Source organism: Phalaenopsis equestris, unplaced genomic scaffold (assembly GCF_001263595.1).
Source record: "Phalaenopsis equestris unplaced genomic scaffold, ASM126359v1 Scaffold000237, whole genome shotgun sequence".
Lineage (NCBI taxonomy): Eukaryota > Viridiplantae > Streptophyta > Magnoliopsida > Asparagales > Orchidaceae > Phalaenopsis > Phalaenopsis equestris.
In genome coordinates this window covers 662,021-684,303 of record NW_018164679.1, presented here as the reverse complement: position 1 = coordinate 684,303, position 22,283 = coordinate 662,021, and the positions used below count along the sequence as shown (strand labels likewise).

At 33.3% G+C, this 22,283-nt stretch overlaps 1 protein-coding gene across 1 annotated transcript in view; it reads left to right on the top strand.

The window, feature by feature from the left end:
- The first annotated feature begins 7,142 nt into the window (after positions 1-7,142).
- The window catches only part of LOC110023972 (mRNA-decapping enzyme subunit 2), a 28,986-nt gene continuing 13,845 nt past the window's right edge, over positions 7,143-22,283 (top strand). Inside the window, exons 1-4 of the mRNA XM_020723653.1 lie at positions 7,143-7,465; positions 11,332-11,483; positions 15,540-15,667; positions 16,565-16,663. Of these exons, the coding sequence (XP_020579312.1) occupies positions 7,380-7,465; positions 11,332-11,483; positions 15,540-15,667; positions 16,565-16,663 (465 nt within the window). The 5' untranslated portion in view covers positions 7,143-7,379. The remainder of the gene's footprint in view (positions 7,466-11,331; positions 11,484-15,539; positions 15,668-16,564; positions 16,664-22,283) is intronic.

The window sequence follows — 22,283 nt, the reverse complement described above, 5'->3', positions numbered from 1 at the left end:
GAAGTGAGTTGGTTGAATCTAGGTAGAGATCCTAAGGTTTTAAGATGGACGGTTCTAGGGTTAGGACGATTGGGGACGATGACAGAGAGTCATTGGATCACGCTTGTATCGTTTGGACGGCTGAGATCGCGATGGACGGAAGGATGAAACATGAACCGCGGGCCGCGTGGCAGCTGACTCGGATGGCAGCGACAAATCAAATGACTCTGCGTGGTCTTTCGGAGCCACCGTAGGATGAGTTGGCGGTGACTGTGTTAAGTAGAAAATTAAGGGATTTTTTATTTATTTTAATTCTAGAACTTAGAAAATGCATAACTCGGTGTACAAAAATTATAAAAATAAAATAAAAATATCCTCTTGCTCAGTGAATAGAAGAAAATAATGTGGAATAAAAATAAAATTTTTTAATGTGTCTCTAATTTTTAATTAATTAAATACTCTTTGTAATGTTTTCCTTTTAATTAGCTAAATAATAATCACCATGACTTGAAGTTTTAGGGGTTGATTCCTCATGTTAATAGGGATATTCTCTGATTTTTCCAAGGTCAGAGAACATCTCTATATTTGAATGGTTATTTTTGCTTGAAATAATTTTATTAACAAAAATATAAATAAAAAAATTATGGGATTAATTTTGGTAGGTTTCCCTAGTTATAGAATCATACGAAAAATATAAAACAGATTTAAGTAATTTTGTGCATTTTTATAGTTAATTAAATGTATAAAATTTATAATAAATTAATTAAATAATTTTTTATTCAAAATTTAACAAAATTAATTTCACATTGTAAAGAATAATTACATTAACTCATTGTAAAAAATTGAAGTATATTTATCACTAAAGTTGATTTTCTAAGTAAAATGATATTTTTGTATTAAAATAATTATATTAAATTAAATATAATTAGGAAGATTATGAAAAATAGTTTTTTGAGTTCCTTGTGATGAGGAACATTTAGGAATAATAAAATTTATATTAAAGTAAATACTTTATTTTTGAGCTTATTTTTGAATTAAAAATAATTAAAAATCTCAAAAATACAAAAATAGTCTAAAATATTCCTAATTGCTTCTTGATCACTTGAGACTCGTTAAAATATTTTTCCTAATTTTTATAAGTTAATTAAAACTTTATAAAGGCTAAATATGTAATTTCTCTAATTTTCTATTAAAATAATTATAATAAATAAACCAAAAAAAAAAAAAAAAAATTTTTTGAGTTTTATGGACTCAAGGTGATTTAATATAAAAAAAGTGATTTTTAAAATTAAAACATATTTTATATTTTAATTAATCACAAAAATCAATAAATAATTATAATAATTAAAATATAATTTCAAAAATTATGACATTTTTTTCAAGTGGTCCTTTGACCTAGGCGAACCTCCAATAATTTTTCCATGAACAAAGATTTTATTATAATTAGTTAAATAAATTAATATTAAAAATATTATTTTTGAGTTAAAATAATTATATAAATTAAATAAAAATTGCAAAAATCACATTTTCTCCTTTGATATTTTAATTGACCCATGAGTGGGGTACCATATAAATTTTAAAGTCATTTGAGTTATATTTGATGAGTTATGAAGTGAGGAGCTCTAGGGACAAAATAGTAATTTTGAATTCTCAATGCCTTAATTAAATTTTAGGATTGATTAAAAAGGGTAAAAGGATAATTTTGATTATATCAAATTCTTTTGGATGATTGAAATATAAGGGACTAAAATAGTAGAAACCAATTTCTCACTCTTTTGCAATAAAATTATAATTATAATTTTCCTTAATTGTTTTAATTTGGACGTCAGTTAAATTAAGTGTTTCTAAGGTGGTGTGCTCGTGTTAAGAAGATGATAATTCACTAATCTAAAGCCCTTATTGGTGATTTGATGATAAGATATGATTTTGATAAAGAATTGAATTTCACCTAATTTAATATTTAATCACTGTAAGTTCTTTTTAAATGTTGGACCCTAAGGGCTTAGTAGTGCACTAGGTTCAACTTGAATTTGCTTAATGAGGATTAGGAAAGAAAATATAATTAACATTTTGAAAACACTACGGGCCCAACTTTACCTGTGAGTATGAAATTCTTAATAACCTAATCTTGCCCTTAAGGGCACCCATTTATATAACTCTTAAATGAAACATCAATTAATTAATTGAGTACCCTTCTCATGAAATAATTAAAATATCAGGCTCACTAAGTATAAAGTGCATTAATTCATTTAATTCATTTGAAACTAAATTTAAAATTTGTGATGATTGATTGAACAACATAATAGGTTCAAATGAACTCAACACATTTCAAAAGGATTTAAAGGTTGTTAGGGATTTCTCCCCATAACACTTTTATGACTTTTTGAATATTTTTGAAGGACAATTGAACTTATTATTCTTTGCTCAAGAAAATCATTCATTAAAACATTTAGGGACTCATCAAGTCCTGACTTGGGGTTTGGTAACTACACCTTCAACTGATCTTCTTTTTTTCTTAGTCCTGCAAAATCATATATATGCTGCAAAAGCTAATCTTTCAGCAGGAGCAGGAGTGCGAGAAGATGACAGACACGCATTTACATTTGGTAATGCAAATTTTGTTTTCTTTACAACACTTTCTTGCTTTACCTGTTTACTTTGCTCTGCAAAACTTGAAACAAATCTCCATGAGACATCAAAAACACAAAAGTAACTTTTTCAAAACCAATCAACTCTTTTTTTCAAAATTAATAAAAAATTTTCAAAATAAAATTAAACCCTTCCAAAGATAACCATAATTTTTTTTGAATTTACGGGAGTCCCTCGAATGAGGTAACCAACGGTTGCTAACGAGATCTCCCCTATTTAAATGGGTTTAACAACTCGTTTAAGCTAAGTAAATTCAAAAAAAAAAATAATGATACCAGAACGAGGGAACCGTGGGATCCTAACCGATGTCGCCCTAATCAACTTTAACCCCCCCTCTCAATAATGGTTGAACTGAATTTGTCATTTAAACCTTTGAACCTTTAGACTTTAGGACTACTACTTCGCTGAGGAGCTTGGAGCTAACTCTGTGAGCAGCCTTCTACAACAACAAGTGAATCTACAACAACAAATTCCCTTAGAATAAAACAAGTCATAGGACTTCGAGGTTGTCCGTCTAGTGCGACGTAATTCCTCAACTCATCTTTAGGTTTTTGCATGATCATGTCGTGCAATCTAAGCCCTATCTAGTTTTAGAATTTTGAGATTATTATTCTTTACGACATAAACCCTCCTATCTTTCAGGCTATTTGTATGATTGTGTCATGCAAATGTAAGCCCTAACTAACTAAATTAACATGATGAAATACTCAATAATTTTCTTTTTGAAACTGAAGCAAAAAATGTGACAACTTTGGAAGTCATTGAGGTTCTCCTCAAGATCTATGAGACCCCCTAGTTTCCTTCCTTTGGATTTCATAATAATGTTCCAAATTTGAGCCTCTCCCATTTGACACTTATTGGTCCGATCTTTGAAAAGTCCTATCCTTTGGAATTCTTGGAGACAATATTTTCTAATCTAAATTGAGATATTTCTTAAGTGACCTCGATCATTTAAGATGTAATTAACTATAAGGGGTTGACTCTATATGGAGCTTTAAGAACCCGGGTAATATAAACCTTACCTAATCTTCCATTTTAGGTAGAGGAATTTGTCGGTCAAAATAAAAATGATTTTTTTCAGGCTAAAACAGATGTCATAAATTCTTTAGTCTAAAGAATTGAGCACCACCAACAAGTAGTCTATCTATCCTTTGAGGCAGATATATTGCTTGCGGTGTTGTGCCCGTTCATTTAAACAATTGCAGATATGAGATTAGTTCGGTATTGTATTTTCAAAAACTAAAATATTAATTTTCTAAATTATATATATATATATATATATTAAAAATCAAACATCTTTTAAAATCGGGCGTCAAGATATCCATTTCGGAGACCGACAATTTCTAATTTGGCAACCAACAATTTTCTTGTGACTTCGCTGGGGAATAACTCTACTCTCCATTATGATCAGAAAATTTTGTTTTCATATATCGGTAATGTGTTCATGTCCCTCATGAACCATATTACCCTCCTTCCGTTGACATGTTTTGATTATTTCTTTCTTGGGCAAGTACAGTCAACTCTTCTGGATTCCAGGACCGTCTATATAACCATCTTTAAACAGAGAGGTTCAAGAGCCCTTTAGGAATTTACCTTTTTGTGTGGGGTCGGACCCCCAATAGGTGTGTTGGTGGACTAGTTCCGCCAGGGCGATGTGCATTATGAAGTTGGTTCTTTACTGGGTCTTAAACTTCGCCATTTCTGCGTATCTTTCGGGTTTGGTTTACTATTCTACAAATCAAGCCAATTTGTTACGTCTCTTTGCCCTCGTTTAATTTTTTAATTGAAACTATTTAATGCTATAATCATAAATAAACAATAAATTTAAAAATTAAAATAAGAAAGGACGTACCCAGTTCATAGAATGACCTTTGTCAATTTTTAGTGTTCGCAGTGAAATTACAAAGTGATGGCCGATACTAACCCTCAGAACTTTTTCTTTGAGGCTGCTACGATGGTGTTCCCAACTCTCACCATCTCCTGCAATTTGCCAACCAACTGCAATGCCCGCAACATCGCCCCCACGATCAAGTTTGGTGTCGGATATAATAAACTTGAGGTTATCCTCGGAAAAGCCCCATTTTTCATCATGAAGGTTGCCTCCCCAGAAGTACAAGAACCATCTGTTGAGTTCAACTTGAACTGCCTCCAAGATTTCCCTTCTTGCAAGAAGGCGAAGGTCACCGTCCTCCTGACATCTTTTAAGTCTGCATTCTTGTGCTCGTTCGCTTGAGAGTAGTTACACTAACTGCCGCTGGATTCACTATTACCGTGCCCGCCGTACCGTCTGTCAAGGGAAAGGAAAAGGAAGTTATGAGTATAGAAGATCCGATTGACGGATTTACTACCCCGTTGTCAATATTTGAGATTGGTTCCAATTTGAAGACTGTACCATTAACCAGACCACAAAAAAACAACTGTAGCTGATGGATTCAAAGGACTTTTTAAGGCCCAAGTTACAGAAATAACACCCGTTGATGAGATTCCTCACCAAGAGGAACTTGGATTGCCTGAGACCTCTCCTCTCCTTCGAGGGAGTAGGATTCATCCATTGATGGATACCATCAGATATGAGAGAATTCATAGGATTACTGCTGCTCTGTCATTACCCCATGGTCATGGTGAGGGAAGGGAGAAGCACACTCCTATCACCATACTTCGTACATTATTTGAAAGATTGACTGCTAAGGAAGGGTGTTCAGTCACTGAGTTACTCAAGCTGGTAGGATGCGCAATATAGCCTTGGATGAAGAAAGAGATTGTGAAAGATGTCAGAGCTGCCTGTCAGCCCCAAAGATCAGTTGAGGTTCCGCCAGCTTGTATTCCTATTAGATTCCGCCTGAGAAGCTGAGTAAGCACCGTTTCAGATACCGCTGCTATTGCTCCAGGCCATGTAGGACATCAACTGATCAAGTGACATCTGGGTCCAAGAATACTACCTGTTCTTGTTCATGAATATGTTCCGAAGAAAGATAAGGGGAAGAAGTCACTCGATGAAGTACTTGGTCTGCACCGCATGGAGCATGCCTTTCTTCGACATAACGATACCTCTGTCGAGAAACTTCGTCTTAAGATATCATCGTCAAAGAAGAAGGTATGGATACCCAAGGTTGTCACACCAATACCATTTGACGAGCCCGCAGGGCGAGTTTGTGGAATGAAGCAAAGGTCTGAAGTATCAAATGTTGTCTCGTGGGCTCGACTTCTAGGGGCATGACAGCTTCTCATCGAATCTTACCACTTGGGCTTGACTTTCAGGAGTATCGTAACTTCCCATTGAGTCTTTCCTATTGGGCTCGACTTATAGGGGCATGGTAGCTTATGATCGAGTATTGCCTTCTGGGCTTGACTTTCAGGAGTACCGTATCTTCCCGCCGAGTCTTGCATGTTGGGCTCGACTTCCAGGGGCATGGTAGCTCTTTTTCTCAAGGGGGCTTTCTATATAAAAATTCAAGGTGTCTCCTCTTGCTTACTTCTCTTATTTTATCTATGCGTGTTGAATTCTTGTACAAAGCTAAAACTATAATTTGTTACCATACCACCGCAGATTTACAAGCACGCATCAATGCTATAAGAATGATTGCAGTAAGAGAGCTACCACTTTGTTAGCATGATGATAAAAACTATTGAATTTCTAGTTTGACTTAATGTGCTAAATGATTTAAATCAAGAGCTTTCTGAACAAATCAACGAGTAAAAAAAAAGTCGAAGAGACAACCACAATTCAAGAAAATAACCGTGCTATTAAACAAGGAGATCTCTACATGTATAAGCTTCGAGCCCTTAACAGCCAAGGAAGAATAATTCAAAATTTATAAGCTTTAATAAGCCAAGTTAGAAATTGCAAGTCTGTCATGGCTCAGGCTTGAGTATGACCCGAGCAAAGTCTAAACATGATTTAGACATGGCTCGTGCAAAATTTCAACAATATTCAAAAATGATTTGCAGAAGTTGCAATATAACGAGCATTTAAGATTTGCTTGCTTGCTTTTATGAGTAGAATCATATAATTGACTAATTTCGCAATTAACTGACAAGTTTTCATAGTCGAAACAATTAGGATTTAGCTCTAGCATTTCCTTACACTTTTTTTGTCTACATTATATTTTACGTACATTTGTTTTTGTCTGTCAATATGTTATAAGGCATGAAACATCTCATTCTAGTACAAAGTGTTCGGGCTACATATGAGAAGAGAAAGAATTTGTGTGACAAAACTAGCTTATAAAAACAATGAATGATCAAAGATGTGAGATAAAACTTGTTAGGTTCAAATGATAGAATTAGAACAATTCAACTTTTTTTCAAATTTTTTTTTTCTAAAGTGTTTCAAAGGACAATTTATGAAAATAAGTGGGATAATTTCCTATCAAATAAACTTTCAAATTAATTCTTTCAAGAAAATAATTGATGAATTTATCTTTCAAGTTTTAACTATAATGAGACATATAAAATTAAAATTTTTAAATAAAGATCAATATTTCATTAGGCCTATTTTAGCATAGGTTGATCACGAAACGTTTGCCTCAAGCTTGCGTTAGTGATTTGTGTTCATGTCGACAACCCCGGTGGGTTCACTCCAGGTGTCGTGAACCTTTTGATTCTCACTGACTCTCGCAGCCACCGTCGCCAACTCCGGCGATCTCGCCTTCAATAGCTTCTTTGGAAACAGAGGCGGCCCGGAGCCCTATAAATCAGATTCCTTTCCTAGTGATCTTCGCTTTCTAGCCTTCGACAGGCCTTGAAGTTTAATGGCTGGCAACACTATCCATCGGACCTCCAGCGCCCCTATGAAAACAATTCTCCCCCCTCAAGAGCTCCTCGACGATCTCTGCAGGTTAGTCTATTTCCCCGCCTTTGTCTCCACTTTCCACGTTTTTTTCGATATTTACGTTTCAATTTCAGCGAGTTCTTTGATTCTTTGATGAAGTGCTTGCTCTATGTTTGCACCTTTATTTAAATGAGAAGGATTGTGCATGGCTCGAATTTGAATGTTTCTGTGAAGTTTCCCATGACAGCAATGATGATTTCTCAACAAGACACCTGTATCTTGTCCCAGAGATTCGAAACTGCGATAAATGGTTCACTGTGAAGCAATTGACAAGGGGCATGTCGACTCATCTTAAATTTTATGCTTCAAAATTTATCTCAAGATCCTAAAGTCATTAAGAGATTTTGGAATGTTCGTATTCCAACTTTTTTGACCTAGTCAGATTGTTGTGAGAAGTAGGATAAAATTATCAGGATGTCATTTGTAAATGACGCGCTACAAACTTAATCCATTGTAGTGAACAGAAGGAAACTTTAATTAGGATATTGCTTTCAAATGATGTATCAAAACTTATCCCATTTGTGATGAAAAGTGTGAAAGAGTTGTTGATCTATAAAATTAAGCCTAATTTTGCTGCATGTTATTCTATGGCTTTTAAGGTAAGCCAAGATATGTAGTGGGGAAAACAATTAGAAGAAGAATCGACATCACTTTTTTCCAAGAACTAAATGGAAAGTGAAGCAATGACTGAATTCTAGGTGAAGTTATAAGATATTTATGTCAAGCGGGTTAACCAAAAGAGTGAAGTCGATATAATTGTGAATATCGAGTCAGAAGATAAAGTGTTTTATGTTAATAAAGGTATTAAAATGGTGATTGTTACTTATGCTCTTCAAGTTGAATTTGAAGGTAGTTAAAAAAGAAAAAAAAAAAGAAGACATGGATGAATTATTATAAAACATGTTTGTTGAAGTGAGTTGAGGCAATTTAAATAAGCATATATATATATTCTATTGGATAATATATGAGAGGATTTATGGTCGGCATGAACTGATTTATGATTGAGAAGTTGTATGATTAAGTACCATTTGAACTTATTTATGTGTGAAATTAGTAAAGTTATATATAATGGAGCTTTGATTAGTATTAAAAATAGTTGTAGAGGGACTACAAAGATCTTAATCATGATAGATTTATGTTAATGATCAAAATTAATGCCTTTTTTATTCTATTGATTATTGAGATCCACATAAAAGATATTCATAGAGAAGCTTTTTATAGGTGATATTTCTAATTGGTGATACCCTTATTAAAGTAAATGAAAATTTAGAATTGTGGAGAAAATCATAGAAGATAGAGGAATCAGTTGAATAAAGACAGAATATATGATATGCAATCTTAGTCGACGTGGTAGTACTAAGTCTAGAAGATAAAATGATATTTTGTTGTGATTTTTTTTATCTCTTGTATTTATTTCAGAGAGTAATGTGGATATAAATAATGATATAATTTTGAGAGCTAATATTGAGTTGTTAAAATGGAGAAGCGCCTTATGCATCTTACTCGATTAGAATACCATGAGAAGAAAGTTTTGTTTTATAAAACTATAATTAGTTAAATTTTGTTTTATGGATTTGAGTGTTTATTAGTAAATAACTTATCAATAAAGAAGTCGAGCTCGGCAAGAAATGAAAATATTAAGATGGTTGCGTTACAAAACTATGAATGATAGATTGAAAAATGACTATACATGAGGGAGAATGTGAATAACATTTAATATGGTGAAAATTGAATTAGGTGGTTTTGCTTTGTATATGGAAGGGTAGAAGACACACTAATAAGATTTATTCATGAAATTCATGTAAAATAATTGAAAACAAAAATGAATTAGCTTTATGATACCTTGTACATAATCCCATAAAGATTTTTACAATTTTTTTAAGTGTCCAAGGGCTAGTGGAGTCTTCAATGCTAGTACGTGTATTTGACACTTTATTATTCGTCAGTCAAGTTATCATTTATCATTTACATAATTTTACTCTTCAACTTTCCTCCTCAAGCTTTCATGATTAATAATTCATCAACAAATTGTTATCCTCAGCCACGAACGTCGAAGCATCTTGAGCAAGAAACATTTCAAATTCAAATTTAAGACCATTTGGCAAATTTATAATTAAATTGAGCTTGTTGACAAGATGAACCTAATGATGTTGAAAATGATCCAATCCGAGTTTAAATCAATCAAGATTGAACACTTAAAGACTTTGATGCATCAGTTAGAATGCCAAACAATATTAAAATTTGACATGCTTATAGTCAAATCGAGTATCTTGATCTGAATAATCCAACGAGTTGAAAACTATTCAATTTTGATGTCATTAAGACACTTAAATGTTGAAAAAATTAACTATGATCAAATGAATCAATGTAAACTGTCTGATAAAGTTCTTTGAGAGATTTATCATATTTACCGAAATGCCCCTCTTAAAAACTATAGATATACCCCTATTCTGCACTTGAGAGGGGGGAGGAGTGAGGAGAGGAGAATAGTGAGCTCACTACTAAAGCTTAACTCTTGAAGTCCCGACAGTTGTTGCCAACCACCATAATCCACGGCCAACTACCAGAGTTTGCTTTAGACCACCACCAACATTTGCTAGAGCCAAATATGACTATTATAACCTCCAACTACAAATGTTTTAGCCTTTTACTATGGCATATGCCTCCAACTACAGCTTTTGTTAACACCAACTATAGCTTTTGTATCCAACTATGAATATTATAGCCCAACCATGAATTTTGAAGTCAGACTTAAAATTTATAAACAAATTATCTTTTTTAAAATTATATCTGTTTGGTTATTATTTTGATTTCAAGGTTATCTTGTAATCCCATCTTCTCTAATTTAGGTGAAGATTGGACTCTATACTCTTGATTACATAATGGATTATTGTAATTGTCATACCCCATGGTTTTTTTTTTTTTCTTTTCAGGTTTTTTTCATGTATTTTCATGTAAAAACCCTTGAGTTCTTCTCTTGTTACTTTTCTTTTATTTGTATGTGTGTTGGATCTTTGTGCAATGCTATAACGTTAAATTATCACTTAGTCACTGTGAATTTTCTAGGACACAACAATGATGATAACATTGATTGTAACACATAATGGGGAAGGCACATGCCCCTTGTTTCCAAAATTTCTATCACTGTAATTGGGACTTTCTTCTAGAGTTTTTATTGGCTTCAAATCTCATTGAGTTAATGACGCATGAATTTCTATATCTGCATGTACTCTTTTATTGCTGCAGCTTAAAATATTTAGCTAGATACTTTGCAAAAAAAATTTGTATTTCACTACTATATGGTTATTTTGTTCCTTTACTTTCTTATTTTAAGGATTTACACCTGAATCTAGTAAGTTAGACGACTGCTGGGATGCTACATCAACACCAAGGTCTTCACTTTATGTTGAAACTTGCCATTGCTTATGTTCCCTATTTTTTTATTTGCAACAAAGGTGGGTATAAAATGAATCATCTGATTAAGGGGACCTTTGCAAATGCAAATTAAGCCACTATGACCCAATGCTAAGCCATTGAGTTTTGATGAAATGAAAATTTTAAATATCAACTAATAATTTCTAGAAAAATCAGTCAATCACAAATCAGTTAAATTTGAGAACAATTATCAAGAAAATTACTATTTTAAATCCACATGCATGTTGTATTCCGACCAAAAAAAGCATCATTACTCTTAAATATTGCTTTGCAAAAGGGAGAGATAACACAAAATCTGATATCAAGCCTAAATTTTGCCATAGAAATTGTTTTGGCTACTCTATTAGAGCAAATTTTTTTTTCATACATCATATTTTAGGATTTTTCTTGTTCTTTATCATCTATTATTGTCATTGAAAAGTTTGCATCTCTTGCAGCCGGTTTGTTTTGAATGTTCCACAAGAAGATCTGGAGTCATTTGAGAGGATTTTTTTTCTTCTTGAACAAGCACATTGGTTTTATGAAGACAATTCAGTGGAACAAAATCCAGCCCTGAAGTCGCTTTCCTTCAAAGAGTTCACATCTTTGATTATCCAGCTCATTAACTTATATTTTTTCGTCATGAATACATCCTAATTTCCAAGATGCACTGCTAGTGTTTATCATCTTATTTTTTTGGTTCATATATGGAAATGCAGATTAATGTGAAATATAATAATTAATCCTTACTCATAAATGGCATGATCTCAAGTGAAATTGGATACTAATACGATGCAGATCATATTCATGAAAAAAAAGGATGTCGAGGTTATTGTAGATAACAAAATTTACATTACCAAATTCTTTTCAGAGCAATGATAACTATCAATATTTAATTACCATTTCATTATAATAGATGATATTTAAATTGTGGGAAATTTTCATGATTTTGGTCTAATGTAGCTTTTCAAATATAATCTTATTATTTATGTGTGAAATGACCACTCATGAATTATCAATCAGTACAAGAAATGCGAGTGATTGCTTATCGGCATTATTAATATCATCACAACAAGCATAGTTCTAACTAATTGGGCTTGGTTTAATGAATCCTTATTTTCTATTGTTTTTCGTTTAGTGTTGCATAAGATGTTAAAATCTATTATTCACAACGTCTTTAAACACAACTTCTTCTATTGGGTCTATCCAATTCTTTCTTAATCTTTCAACCTGAATTTTGTTTGTTCATTTGATCAATTCAATTTTTACATTTCTGTTTTTTGTTTCCAAACCATTTAAGTCTATTTTCAACTACTTCACCTTCAATATCTACCAACCCATTCTTCTTGTTATACAATCTTTCGTTAATTTATATTTGCTAATTTTTTATACATTGGTTTGTCTTGATATTCTTATTTCCTCTTTGTTTCATTGACCTTTTTTGTTTAAATTTACCTTTAAGTATCCATAGTATCCTTTGAGTTTCCATAATTCTTTCAAACGAAAGGTTTGTGGTCTATTTGAAGCCACATTGCAGATACCTCTTCTAAATACTTTCATGAAAAATAATCATAACACTAACATGTATCGTCCATTATGGTAATTAATGATAATCAAACCGTTTCACAATAGCTGGAATCACTTGCTTTCTTTTAAGCTTGGTTGGCTTAGTTGCTGTTCCCGATTGTCAGGTAATGACAATCTGCCCTACTTTTTCCAGTCTTATACTTAGGTGGTATAATTATAAAAAAAAATATTACTTTAGGTGTTAAATATGTAAATAAATAGAATTTGGGTGGTATGCATGTAAAGTGTTACATATTTAAATATAAGTATTAACAAAGATTTGTAATTCAAAACATGTTTTCTTTGTAAATAGAATTCTTGTAATGATTTATTATTTTTAAAGGTGGTTTGAATGAATTATTTTTAGTTTAGTAACTTATATCAAAATTAAGAAGCTATAAATATAATTATTTTGTATTTAAAATTCATATAAATATCTATTTTTTAAAATTTTAAACTAGAGATGAATAAATTTAAACTATATCACACATCTTCATTTTCGTACGACTGACACTTTATTTTCATTTGTTCTACTTTGGATTGAAAGATTTTTTCTTTTGAAGTAATTATTTATTTATCACCAATGCACTTGTTAAGCTTACATTACAAGTTGTGAGATGTAAATATGAAGGACGACGGAGCAGGGAACCAGGACTACATCACGGGTGGAACTAGGTTAATCCCACATGGTGAGTTAGACAAAAGTTTTTGTGAGAAAAGTTTTTTAAAAGAGGAAGGGAAGAAATTTTTTGACAAGGAAGTTGTGCGGTGTGGATGTGTTGTGTGAAATCCAAAACATATACATTAAAATAAATTTTTATTTTACTAATATTGATTTAATTAATTAACTCTTTTGGCCATGTTTGAATTAAATTCGAGTTGAACACGAGCCTAATTCGAACAAATAAATTTGAATCGAGCCCAACACGAATAAGCTTCTAACAAACTATTTCGAACACGAACAAAAAAATAATTGAACAGGCAGGACACAAGCAAGCCTTAGGCTCGCTCAAGCTTGCCTTGTTTAGATCCCTAGGGCTTGGATAATAAATCATGAGCAGGTGCAGGGAAATTGTAATAATTGGGCTAGCATCCCACGAAGGAATTGATTCTAAGGCAGGATCCATAGTTGGTTCGAAGTTTAAAATACAAATTATATCAGAAGCAATCAAAACTACGACCATCGCATTAGAAGACTTTTATTTCGATTGAGATTCTCTACTGCCATGATTTTGAAATTTTGTAGCTCTATGTATGCCTTGAAGCATTCTGAAAAATTTTGATAAAATATTTTGCAAGAAGAACAATAAGAAGGAATACTATCAAACTCAATCTTCTGACAATATCCATTACATGTGAAATCAAGTTAAATTGGTTTCTCTAGAGCGGTAATAACATACAATTTGACGGTAGCAGCATCCACTTGAAGTTGTTTACCAAAAATTAACCATAAATGTGGATTAACAATCTCAAACAGAAGTACTAGAGGGTTGCACAAAGCAATCAAAATGAAGTGACTACAAACATACGTATTTGGAACCATCCATTTAGTATATTATCCAAGAAAAGAGTCTAGCAATTAGATTTTTTGTGATAGTTTGATAAAAATATGAAAATAACTGATAAGTCCAACATTATTATAATCCCTAATCAAATGCAGTCCCGATTGTAATATCTAAGACACCTCCAATTTGGGATTGATCTTAGAGAAATGTGTTACCGAAGTAGTGAAAAAACGACAAAGCCAATTCAAAAATTATATGCGGATTGATTTATCTTGAAAGGAGGATGGTAGCATGTGAGGAGTAGTTTCAGGTCCTTGTCGAGAATGTGTGGGAGAAATAAGTGGAATTAATCATAGGATCGTGATCCTTGTTCTCCCCTAACAGCCTTAGCGAAGGATCAGGGAATGCACAACAGTGATCTTATAGAGGGAGAAGCCCTATGAATGGGAGCATTGATAGGATAGCAGTTGTTAACATAGATGGAATGGGCCTTGGGGAAAGAGTAGGAGTGAGATAGCATGCCTTGGAAGCAAGAAGTGAAGCATAAATTGATAAGAATTGAACTAGGCAGAAATAGCATGGGTGTTATCCTTGGCTCTAAATTTGAAAACGGCGTGATCAACAATATAAAATTTTTTAATAGAAGTTCCAATTTCAGACCAGTGTTCAGAATAGAATGATGCTGGGAGACACAGGGAGGTGCAGTTGCATTGGGACGTGCTGGTGGGGTGAGTTGGGCATGAGCTGCAATGGGACAATAGGACGCACAAGGTCACACTCATAGGAAGCATGTAAATCTCTTGCACATGAAGTAAAGCGTAAATTGATAAGAATCGAACTAGGCAGAAATAGCATGGTTGTTATCCTTGGCTCTAAATCTGAAAACAGCATAATCAACAATATAAAAAAATTTTAATAGAGGTACCAATTTCAGGTCAGTGTTCAGAAACGAATGATGCTGGGAGACAGAGAGGCGCAGTGGCATTGGGAGGTGCTGGTAGGGTGAGTTGGGTATGATCTGCAATGGGACAATTGGACACACAAGGTCACACATATGGAGCATGTAAATCTCTTGCACAAAACGTGCTTACATGGAGGTTGGAGAATTTCTTTATGATGAGATGCTTTCAGGTTTAACACCTAATATATTTTACTATTCAGAAAGCTTTTTTTTTTTTTTTGGTTAAAATATCTTAGCGTAATTTAGTTTTATAATTCAACTCCAGAATTACCATCGTTTTAGGAGTGGGGCATTGCACTTCCAATTATTATGCATTGACATTTTTAGTTCTACTTTTGAAACTTTTCTATTGTATTTGATATTTCTTTGAGAGATTGAAATACCCATTCATTCCAAGTACCTTTTATCATGTGAACATTGCAGGTTGCTTCTAACTGAGTATTCTTTATGCAATACTTTATTCTTCACCTGCCTATGAACATATTAGTTTATTTTTATGATTGTTGCTTTCAGTAACTGAATGCTAATATCTTATTCTTGATGGATATGCATTGTTGTCATTCATTAGATTGCTTGAGAATTTCTTTTTTTCCCAACCTTTCTTTGTCTTATTGTCTTCCTTAATGGTTCATAGTGTTTAATAATTGTGCTGCTTTAAGACCATATATCAATCATATTGATGACATCTACAAGGACTTTACTACCTACAAGTTTCGAGTTCCAGTTAGTGGGGCAATCATATTAGACGAGTCTTATGAAAGGGTTAGTTGATCTGATCATGAAAAAACTTTATTCTTCATTTCTTTTCATAACTTTGCTAATCTGTCTTTTATAGTGATCTCCGGGTCCTCAAGTCTTAATTAATTCCTTGACATAGTGATTCATACTAGAGGACAGAAAAAGAGAAAGACATAGGAATACGGGAACTGCATTGATTTTCCTATTTTTTTTATACTGAAATTATAACTTAGGCATTCATTCATTAACGCAAGTCTTATGTTGTTTGCTTTCTTTGGTCACAGATAACCATGTATGAATTAAGACAAAAATGTTAACTTGAAGTCTTGAACTATGTAGTGCCGTTAAGTTTGATGTGGAGCATTGTGTTTTTTTCTTATGTAGTTAGCCTCTCAGATTATTTAAGTTTCATTCGATGATTGAATTGAGTATCAAAGTATGTCAAACTTTGGCATGTGTAGAACTCATCTTAGAATGAGTCTGAAGAAAAGAGGGACTACTTCTAGGTCAATGGAGGATCTTAAATAATAAATATTAAATTTATTCAGAGGACTTTAAGGACACTTGATAGAGCAACTATGCAAGAAGAGACATGTGAGAGAATAAGTTTTTCTTTTTAGGGTGGGGATTGATTGTAGGTTTTGGAGGGTGAGGATAGTAGGTCTGACTACTTACATTGTCAACCTGTAACTATGTTCTTTTAAACTATCATATTTTCTTTCTTTTTAAATTCCAGCTGTTCTTTTCATATTTTCATTTCTAGATCCTGTTTTATAGACCCTTGTGGAATAGACAATATGATCCTTTAATTAGCTTTGTATATCATTATGCTTAGTTCTTGTGGAACTCATAAGAAGCATTAGACCTATTCTATGTATTCATTTATGTCGAGTATATTTACATATGTAATCTCTTTTGCAGTGTTTACTTGTCAAAGGTTGGAAGATCGGAGCTAGTTGGAGCTTTCCTCGTGGTAAAAAGAGCAAGGATGAGGAAGATCATACGTGTGCATATCGTGAAGTAATTTCTAATGACAATTTCCCAAATTATCTTCTTATCACATAAATGATGCTTTAGTACAACAATGTAATGTATTCCTTGTTGTTGGACTCGTGCGTGAAACTGTGGTGTTAGTTAGGATATAACCTTTTTTTTAGGAAAGTTCCCATCTTGTTGGTGTTTTCATTAAAATTGTTTGTCTTGATTCACTATTATATCTACAAGCAATTATACTTTGATAAACCCCTACATATTATCATTTTTCAGTCCTCCTCCCAAATTTCTACTGCAAGATCTTGTGATTTGCATGCTAAACTAGCTCTCATTGGCTTCAATGAAGTTGGTGTCAAGTCAAGCTCCTTCTTGGCAGTTAGAGAGAGTTGCGATGCTAGTAGTTCTAAGCTTCTTCTGTAGTGGAAGGGCTATTATTTCTTCATGACGTTCCTCTTCCCATGGTGCCTCTATCTGATGGCCAAACTTAGTTAGGCACATCTATGACCAGGAGCTTGACCATATTAACATGGAGGCATGGTGTGCCTCATAAGCAAAGGTTTCTTTGAGTAAAAAAAAACACTTTTTTTCATACCTCGCCTATAAAATAAGAGTAGTTTATGCTATAAAAGTATTTAATAATTATTTTTAAAAAAATATTAGGATACTCCAAAATTTTACCTGATAAGTCAGATATTGATCTTGTTGGGAAAAGCTAGAACCATCACTTAGGATGGGTGAACTCTTTTCCTTACATCAAGCATTTCTAATTTTAAAGATGTCTATTTAGATTTTAGAGAGGTCAAGGCTCAAATTGTATTCGCCTTTATGATTTTTCATTGATGGTTGAGTCGAAGCATGTGAATAAGGCATGTCATGCATTCTATCATTGGCTGAGGAAAATATAATGATCAATTTGTTCTTCTCTTTTTTTTTCCTTTTTTTTTCTGTCTTCTCAACCATCTTGTTCTTATTCTAGAGTGCCCATTTCTTCTTTGGTTTTGCATATTGTTTTTTTTACTATTGTTTTTCTTCTCTTGACCTTCTGCTGTCATCTTTTTTGTCCTTTGCCAAACAAATAGTTTGACTCAGCTCTAGGCGTGTAGTTCAGTGAAGCCAACCTGTAAACTTGTTTGAGCTTGACTTGATAAATAGTTCTTGAGCTAAGCTCGATGGGCTAACAATTCAAACTTGATTCAACCTCAATTCAATTAATTAGCTCGTGAGCTAACTATTTTAAAAATTTTAAATATAAAATTCTCTTAAAGTATAAAATGTTTTTAAATTATAAAGTTAAAATATTTAAAAGATTAAGTACCAAAATAATCCCTTAACCATTCATATGTTGCCAATTTAGTCTCTTGATTATACCAAAAAAATGATTCAAAATGACCCCCTCATGTAGAAATTGTGATACAAAATTGAGTCCAATTTAAACCATAGACTATACAAAGTCATAGCTATTTAGTCTTTGAGGGATCATTTTGAATTAGTTTTGTATAGTCGAGGGATTAAATCGGAAAAGTGTGATATGCTGAGATTAATGGACTATGCACTATCAGGTAAGAGACCATTTTGCGATTTAACGCAATTTAAAAATTATATCGTTTATATTATATTACGTAATTTTGTATTATTTCTCTTTCAAGTTGTTAGCCTTTTTTCAATGTTATCACAACAACTATTTGAACCAAAATTAATTTTTCTTTTTCATAATAAATAAACCGGCTTGTGAATCAACTCAAACTGATAGAATTGAACTCAACTCAAGCTCGAGCTTGATCATACCAAGGATCAAGTTAAAGGCAGCTTTAGCTTGATTTGTTGTTTACACCCATACGTTTTTTATTCTTATCATGCATGATGTTCTCTTGATGCGAAGTGATGAAAATATGATGGAAGTGTTTATCTTGCTAGATGGTAAGTTCTCACTTTTATTGGTCTGGCCGAGTCTCTTTTTGATTTGGAGAATTCATTCTATCAAAACCCGATCGAAGCTAATGTCCTGGATTCCTTGCTTCATGCAATAACTGGGTGGTACCTTTTAGGCAACATACTTCATGAGACTGAAGTAACAAAAAGCTAATCACACATATTTGGATTCTTAAGCTGAGCTAAGGGTCCTACCTTTAATATATGATGACCATGAAGGTAAAAAGAACCTAGTGGATATCTTGGAAGGATAACTATCTTCAGCTTTAAACCAAGTTTAATGGTTGGAGATGACATGTAGCGAAACTTGGGTCGAGTTTATTCCTTTTTTATGATGTCAGTATGATACAAGTTCAAATTGAAGCTCAAATAGAGGTTGTTGTCCGTAATATGAGCTTGCCAAGATTTTGAGAAAATTTGAGTTGGAGAAGTTGGCTTGTATTAAGGCTGAGGAGATGTTTATGCTGAGGATAGGATGGCTGAGCTAACTTCCCTTGACATTAAGAAGGTCATTGAGTTGAATCGCAAGAGTACAATGTATGAAGCAAACATGAACTTGCTAGCCAAGCATGGCTACAAGCAATTGAAAGAAAGCATCTTAAGTGTCAACTCGTTGATTCATTTGCACTTGAGCAAGTCTTCTTTGATGGGATCTATGCTGATGAGTTTTTTGAAGAGTAACTTAAGTGTCATTCTTGCTTTTTTGCTTCTCATTTTTTTATATATCACATCAACTCCGGGTTATATTTCTTTTCTTATTTACACTTAAGTTTGTTTGAATGTTCTTGCTTGCCTAGCTTCGTATTTCAATTATACTAAATGCAAAATATCTTTAAAGCAATTGACCTACTTGGGTTACGGCCAAGGTTGGTACAACTCTATGAACTAACATGTACTTATGTAAGTCATTTTAGTAAACCTGTAGGCTTGTATTTGTATTTTGTAATCATACCTTAGTGATAAAACTACACATTTGGTTTGACCACTCGACTTATACCAAGATGACAAGACACTCACCTTTCGAAACTGTACTTTTTTAACTCAGCTTGTTGCAATGCTACTTAATAGATGTATTGGGTTAGAATGTCATAATGAATGCTTCATGGGAAGATGCTTAATAGAAAACTATCTTGCAAGCTAACTTGGTTTGGAAATTACTTTTTAAGAGTGAACTAATATAAGAATTTCAGTAAGTGTTTTTAGGCTTCCTAGGCCTTCTCAAATGGTCGTAAGTTTTTCCAGTTATTGACAACATTATATAGTATGTTAAGCAGCTTGTTCTAAACAATGCTATGGTAGCACATTCTCAACTCAATCAAGCCTCCTTATATTGTGGCAATGTCGAGCCGGTTTAAAAACTTGACTACAATTGGTAGGCAGATAAAAAACATAAAAGTTTTGTGGGGTGTTGTTTCCAATATTGTTTTGTATGTTGATGAGTGCCCTTGGCACTATAAGTTTGCTTATTTTGACTTGTGCAGCATTTTCCACCTCATAGGATCATGAGAGTAACAAACCTACGGGTACCCTTGTTTCTCTAGAGAAGGCATCAGGGTACCCTCATAGGGATCCATATTCTTATCATGTTACCCAGTTCCTCCAATTTGTGGAGGAGATTTAAATCTATTGATCATCTTAAGTTGATGAGCAATCAATGCATCTCAAAATTATTTGTCTCTGCTTTTATGAGCATTTGTGCCACATTATCGATATTGTTATTTGGCTCATTAAGTTGTGCTTGGGCTGCAAATACTACTCTAGAGATTCTTTGACAACTCAGTAAGGATTGGACCATTTGGTGAGGCTATGATAGCCTAGCCTCCTCATTGACTCTTGGTCTTCTTTTTATTTTGCTCATAATATCTCAACACAAGCACAAACATTGTAAACATCTTTTGGAATGCTTAAATTTCATAAGGAGATTGATGTGCATGTCCTTTGAACAGATGAGAGATGCAAAGGAAGGCAGAAACTGGATATCCCAAGGCCTTTTAATGGCGTCGCTTGAACAAAGAACCCTTTCATCTTAGGGTTCTCTTAGGATCACTAAAAAAAAATCCCTCATAAGATATTTATAAATATAAAACATATTTTTGCTGAATTTTCTCCTTTAATTTTAGTGATTATTGGTTACGAACTTAACCTAACAACATTCTTGAACTGTCATTGGCATCATTTTCACATCTGAGTAGCGAAATTCTTGAGGGGAAGTCGGAAACATCTCCTTGGATGCTAAAATTGTGAGCAATCATTTGATTCATGCTCTACATTGACCTACTTTGTAGATTTTCTCCTTCCACATTTGAGTGTCTTGATTTTTCTCCATCATTAGAGAAGCATCTTCATCTGGACGAGCCAAGTAGTGAGAATTTTGAGGCTATGGGAGGTTGACTTATTTGAGTCCTTAGAGCTATTCTAGTGCTGATTTTGATTGCTGAGGGGGTCAAGGTATGTTAAAGTCAATTTGATTCTTCATGCTGAGTGGAATGTGGTCCATGTTATCGACTTGGTTTGGCATGACTGATCTTCCATATAATGCTAGCTCGGTTGAACTGAGTCAGCCATCATTGAGACTTCGGTGCGATAGTGCCACCTGCATCGCATTGATTGCATCTTGGAAAGGGGACGATCCTATGACCCCAAGTCTCGTAGAATATCTTAGAATATTTAAAGTCGTGGTGTTCTTGATTAGCTTTGAATATTTTAGTGTCCAACATGCCACCTGACACCACACAATGGCCTTTGAGAACTGTTTTATTTCATTTTAGCTTTAGTGGAACTCTTATTTTTTCTTCCTTGCAGGATTTTGATAGTGAGGATTATCTTTGACATTTTCATTATTCTATCCGCCTCATACTTGAAAGCATGGCTAAAAACAAAATTTTACTATAATATAGAAGAGAAACTTTGCAGCTTCGTCTTTAGCATTATTCTAAAGGGAACTTTACATATGTAGCACACAATTCTTATGTATTTACATATCTCAAACCTAAGCTTTCATATTTACATACATAGTACTTTGGGGTTTTATGTCTATACATGAAAAGGTGTTTTTCACTTTTAAAAAGTCATAATAATGCTATTTTTGACGTGATATTATAGATTTGAATGTTATCAGTGTAAATATGAAAGTTTAGATGTGAGATATGTAAATACATAGCAATTGTATGTTATGTATGTAAATGCCCCTACTCTAAATCACGTTGGGTATTGTTCTTCTTCTACCAAAACACTTCTCAGTGTTGTTATTTTTTCATTCTATTTATTTATAAGAGTGATACCGACAATTGGTATAGGTGCAAAATTCAACAATAAAGTAATAAAAAAAACTAGGAGATTAACAAGAAAATAGAGATACGAAGAATATAAATCGGAAACCAGAAAAGTTGAAAATCAAGGAAAATATGATAGAAAATACAAAGGAGACACTAATCAAATAAAAATATAAGATACAAAAGTTTTCTACTCTGTAATCGATCAGGATACAGAAATCACCACCTGAAAGATTGACGAAGGAAGAAGACCCGACATGCTACCACCAACTACGAAGGGATATAGTTGCCACCACTTGACGTCATGGATGCAAACACATTCCCATCGAAGAACCTACGGAGCCCAAATCTTTCACATATTTCTACCTTATTATAAAAGTCTCAACAGGGATGATAGCGGCTCAACAGGAGCAGATATCTACCTCCTGGAACCGAAATCTACAGTT